Source organism: Primulina huaijiensis, unplaced genomic scaffold (genome assembly GCF_012295235.1).
Source record: "Primulina huaijiensis isolate GDHJ02 unplaced genomic scaffold, ASM1229523v2 scaffold207990, whole genome shotgun sequence".
Classification (NCBI taxonomy): domain Eukaryota; kingdom Viridiplantae; phylum Streptophyta; class Magnoliopsida; order Lamiales; family Gesneriaceae; genus Primulina; species Primulina huaijiensis.
The window spans coordinates 1-4,694 of record NW_027355087.1 but is presented as its reverse complement, the minus strand read 5'-3'; the positions used below and the strand labels follow the sequence as shown (position 1 = coordinate 4,694).

At 38.8% G+C, this 4,694-nt stretch overlaps 1 protein-coding gene across 1 annotated transcript; it reads left to right on the top strand.

Moving 5' to 3' along the window:
* Nucleotides 1-91: 91 nt before the first annotated feature.
* Nucleotides 92-3,822, top strand: LOC140966793 (protein ROOT HAIR SPECIFIC 17-like). The gene is made up of 10 exons (XM_073427055.1): nucleotides 92-578; nucleotides 669-731; nucleotides 822-912; nucleotides 1,669-1,745; nucleotides 1,827-1,915; nucleotides 2,011-2,185; nucleotides 2,280-2,467; nucleotides 2,569-2,671; nucleotides 2,756-3,087; nucleotides 3,171-3,822. Exons 1-10 carry the CDS (start codon nucleotides 363-365, stop codon nucleotides 3,481-3,483), a joined length of 1,647 nt encoding a protein of 548 aa, XP_073283156.1. The 5' UTR covers nucleotides 92-362; the 3' UTR covers nucleotides 3,484-3,822.
* The last annotated feature ends 872 nt before the right edge of the window (nucleotides 3,823-4,694 follow it).

The window sequence follows — 4,694 nt, the reverse complement described above, 5'->3', positions numbered from 1 at the left end:
TACACACCTAATCAACTTATATATATGATTTATAAATAAAATTACAAATAATTTTGAGATAAGACGACTTCAATATCTCAAACCCAAAATTTCATGCTATCATATATACGCCATTTTTCGGAATAATTAAGAAAAAATATTCTTCCTTCCTCGATATCTACGAACGTATATTTAACTGTAAGACAAAGTCCTCTACCTTGTTTGAACAGTTTTACTCGCTAATGTCGTCGTTGGGCGCACGTACAACATATACAATATATTCAAAATACGATAATCTTTCAACGCCGGTCGGCAAAAATCCTCGACATCGTGTTTTTGGGTATTCTCTAATTTCCTCCGCCAACAGTGCTTAGCTAGCCTGCATGAAGATGAACAAAAAGCACAAGGAATCATTGATTGGACTCCAAGTTCTGCACACTTTTGTCATCCGCCGGCGCCGGCATCACCGCCACCGCTTTTTTCCTCTTCTATCCGCCGCCACCGGGTGTTTACTGCTTCTTTTTGCCCTCCTTTCGTTTCTGTCTCCGCCCCTCTTCACCGACCGCCGTCCTCGCCATCTAAGCTTGCTTAACACCTCTGTATGTCAACGATAATATTTTCTGTTTCTTTGGTTATTGATCACTTTCTGTATATCTGATGTTGTATTCATTTATTTATTGTTTATGAAGGTTTATGATGGAATACTTGACGTTGAGATGAACGTGGAGGGCGAAAATGTTTTTCGCGTTCCGGTGAATATCTAAAGACGATATTTTGTTCTTTAGAACTGTATATATGTTAGCAACACTGGCATGATCGTTGTTGTTGTTTGTGAATTGTAGATGAATGGAGGAAGCATAGGCCGTGAGTTATGGAGTTCGAAAGAATCCGGTTTGTTTTACGGATGCAGCAACGCCAGCCATGACTTTAGCAGTATGTTACAGTCCCTCTACTCGTTTATATATTAGAGACAGAGATCATGTATGTACTCATGCATATGTACAGCAAGAACCAAACAATAAGAAAGAAGTAGGAAAATTGGTTTAGCCCAATTTTGGCCAATAATTGAAGTGGGCGGAAGGTGAAGAAGTCTTTTATCCCACTATATATATATAAAATATGAGATTAATAACTCTGGTTTATATGATATGATATTTCAAGGTTATAATAAGTCAAGTTTCATTAAGTAGCCAATATGACAAGCGGTCATGATGATGCATAGCACCATCAAAGCAAGCTAGAACTTGAGACAGAGACCGAGCCGCACTCACGCGCATCGCGAAGGTCACATTGAGCTTAAGAAGTTTACTTTGCAATCTGTCGAGATACATCATAAAGACATGAACACCCATAATGAGTCATAAATAGTTATAATTAGATCAGTTCGATTGATTGCAATCGGACTAGTTTGATTCATCCAGAGAAGATGTTCGTCATAACAATGTGTACCAATGCCAAGTGATGAAATTTGGACAGCCATATTGCAATTGAACGAAACAGATTCATCTGTATTGAAGAATCACAGCATAAAATAGTTAAATCTTCATGATATGGATAGCTAGATTGCGGTCGAATAGATCAGATTCAATTGTCTCCGAATTAAGTCTATTCACTGAACTGCGCCACAACTTTATTATAAATAAGATCTTAGAGCTCATTCTGATTTCAGCTGTATTTTACCCACTGCAGCAGCTGAAACGAACACAGAACCTAATAGGTACTTGTTGATCGAAGCGAGTGGAGGTTTAAATCAACAAAGAACAGGGGTAAGTCTCATAAATCATGCGTTTTAACTCTTGGGTTTTACATATGTTCGATAATTCAAATGTTACCTCTTGAGTTCACAGATAACTGATGCTGTGGTCGCAGCCTATATATTGAATGCCCACCTGGTTGTTCCTATGTTGGACAAAAAATCTTTCTGGAAGGATAGCAGGTTGATCGATTGTTTCACTCTTTCAACGTAACGTATTCATTCGTGAAAATTAAGGTGCATTATATGGCTAACTTTCAGATTTCTTTTCCCTGCAGTAACTTCTCTGAGATCTTTGACGTGGCCTGGTTCAAGACATCTCTATCAAAAGATGTCAAAATTGTACAAGAGCTTCCACATGAAGCAGGAAATGTCGTAACTATGCGTGTTCCGAGGAAATGCGATCCAGAATGCTACCGGACTCGTATCTTGCCCAAGTTTAACGAAAAGCATGTGGGTATATGCTAAATGTCATTTCCTTCTTTGATTCATGGAGATACAACTCATACAAGCACTAAAGCACTCGATATATTGCGTCTCCCTTTAGGTGCAGGCAGTTCGGCTTACAAAGTTTGATTACAGGCTGTCCAATCGGCTGGACGTGGATTTACAGAAACTGAGATGTAGAGTTAACTACCATGCTTTGAAGTACACTGATCCTATTCTTGAGATGGGCAGGAAACTGACGGATAGAATGAGAATGAAAAGCAAACATTTTGTTGCTCTGCATTTAAGGTATACATAAAACTTAAGCATTATTTGCGATGTATGATTAACATTCATACACAGAGTATTCCGCATTCGTGCTAAGAGTTGGCTAGCTTTTAATGTGACAGATACGAATCCGATATGCTGGCATTCTCTGGATGCTATTATGGTGGTGGAGAGAAAGAAATAAAAGAACTTGGGGTGATACGAAAGAGATGGACTACTTTACCTGTAAGTCGGGCCTCCTATGTATATAGCCCCATCAAAAGTTTTGATCATTGTATATATGATTACCATTGGCATTAAATATTGCAGACTAAAAATCCCGACAAGGAACGAAAGAATGGAAAGTGCCCTCTTAGTCCTGAGGAAGTTGGACTGATGTTGAGAGCATTAGGATTCGGGAGCGATGTGCATATGTACGTAGCGTCAGGGGAAGTATATGGAGGTGATGAAACACTAGCACCTCTGAAAGCCCTCTTCCCAAATTTCCACACTAAAGAGAGCCTTGCAAGCAAGGAAGAGCTAGCAGAGTTTTCACCGCATTCCTCTCGCATGGCTGCATTGGACTTCATTGTTTGCGATGAAAGTGATGTTTTCGTGGCGAATAACAATGGAAATATGGCAAGAATACTAGCTGGGAGGAGGTAATTATTGGTCAGTACTCTTTTTTTATGCATGGTCAGTCATTAACTCCTCCGATAAATAACGTCTTCTTTAATTATTGCAGGAGATATTTTGGACACAAGCCAACAATTCGTCCTAACGCAAGGAAGCTGTATCGATTATTTCATGATCGACACCGAATGGGATGGGATGGATTCGCCTCGCAGGTGAGAAAATCCCAAGTTGGTTTCATGGGAGAGGCTGATGAGGTGAAGCCAGGAAAGGGTACTGTATTCCACGAAAATCCGCAGACTTGCATCTGTGAAAAGTACTCTGAAGCAAAGGACAACAGTAGACATTATAAAGATGAATTGCCATCAGAAGATGAGCAAGTTTCACCAGACACGAGTTATAATGAATATTCCAGTGGATTTTGATCCAGAGTGTGGCCTAAATAATCATGCAAAATCTTCCAGGTCTCCCTTAAATTCTTAGGAGCATCCACAGACATGCATGCAGGTTCGGATGATACATTTTCTGACAGATAAATGGAGATATACGCGGCGGCACGCACTCGATCTCATAAAATAACCTAACGGTTGTCGATTAATTTATGTATAGATTCAAGGAGCGGCACAGTTTTGAGGCAAGATGATCGATGGATGAACTGTACAGTGCTAGTTTTAATTCTGGCAAAACTTGTAAATTTCTCAAAGGCATTCCATTCCATTCCATTCCTATCTAGCTGTTACCAGGCAAACAATTTTACATGTTTATAGTGCTCAATGAAATCATAAGTTGTTCATAACTCCTATTGATTCACACAGAATCGGCAAAGAAACCAAATATTTTTTATTCGAATTCGACCAACTTCGTTAACCAAAACCACATCCATATCTATTCTATATAGAACACCACCAAAAAAAATATGTATCTACAATATTCGGGGAAAACAATGTTTCACAAAAATAGAAAGTTCAAAATTGACAATATAAAAATCACAAAAACTTTTGTGAACGGTCTCACGAGTCAATTTTGTGATACATATCTCTCATTTGGGTCACTTACGAAAAAAATATTTTTTATTATAAATATGAGCAGAGTTGACATATTTCATGAATAAATATCCGCAGAACGGTATCACAAAAGTCATGTGAAATAAAAATATATTATATTTTTGTCAAAATCTAAAAAAAAAACACCCCACAAAAAATTCAAATATATCTCTCGTTTAACTTTCGGTTATTGCATCGCATCAAACAAATAGGTTGGATCCCATGTTTGCTAACAAACTGACAGTGTACAGGGAAATGACCAAAAGTTGACAAATTGAATTGGCAATATGCAATGATGAAAAAACAACAAAGGACTTGACGCAAATTAAATTGATGCCAGAGGAAAAGATTTTGTGTTGAATTTGGTTTTAAAAAAAATTGATTCTAGTGAAACATGCACCACCCCCATGTATTTTCACATTCCATATCCTCGTGGGTAGACTTGTCAAATTGGGTCAAGTCCGTCAGACCAGCCCGTCCCGCCATAAAAATTGAGCGGGTTGGGTTGATAAAATAATAGCCCGTTTGGAGGCGGGCCAAACGGGCTCTGTCAAATTGGGTCAAGCCCGTCGGGCCAGCCCGCCCCGCTATAA

Bases quoted from the DNA above. Each gene is read 5' to 3' on its own strand.
- LOC140966793 (XM_073427055.1), top strand. From the start codon at position 363: ATGAAGATGAACAAAAAGCACAAGGAATCATTGATTGGACTCCAAGTT. The intron at 732-821 runs GTGAATATCTAA...TGTGAATTGTAG, and splicing joins AAAATGTTTTTCGCGTTCCG to ATGAATGGAGGAAGCATAGG. The intron at 1,916-2,010 runs GTTGATCGATTG...TTTTCCCTGCAG, and splicing joins TCTTTCTGGAAGGATAGCAG to TAACTTCTCTGAGATCTTTG.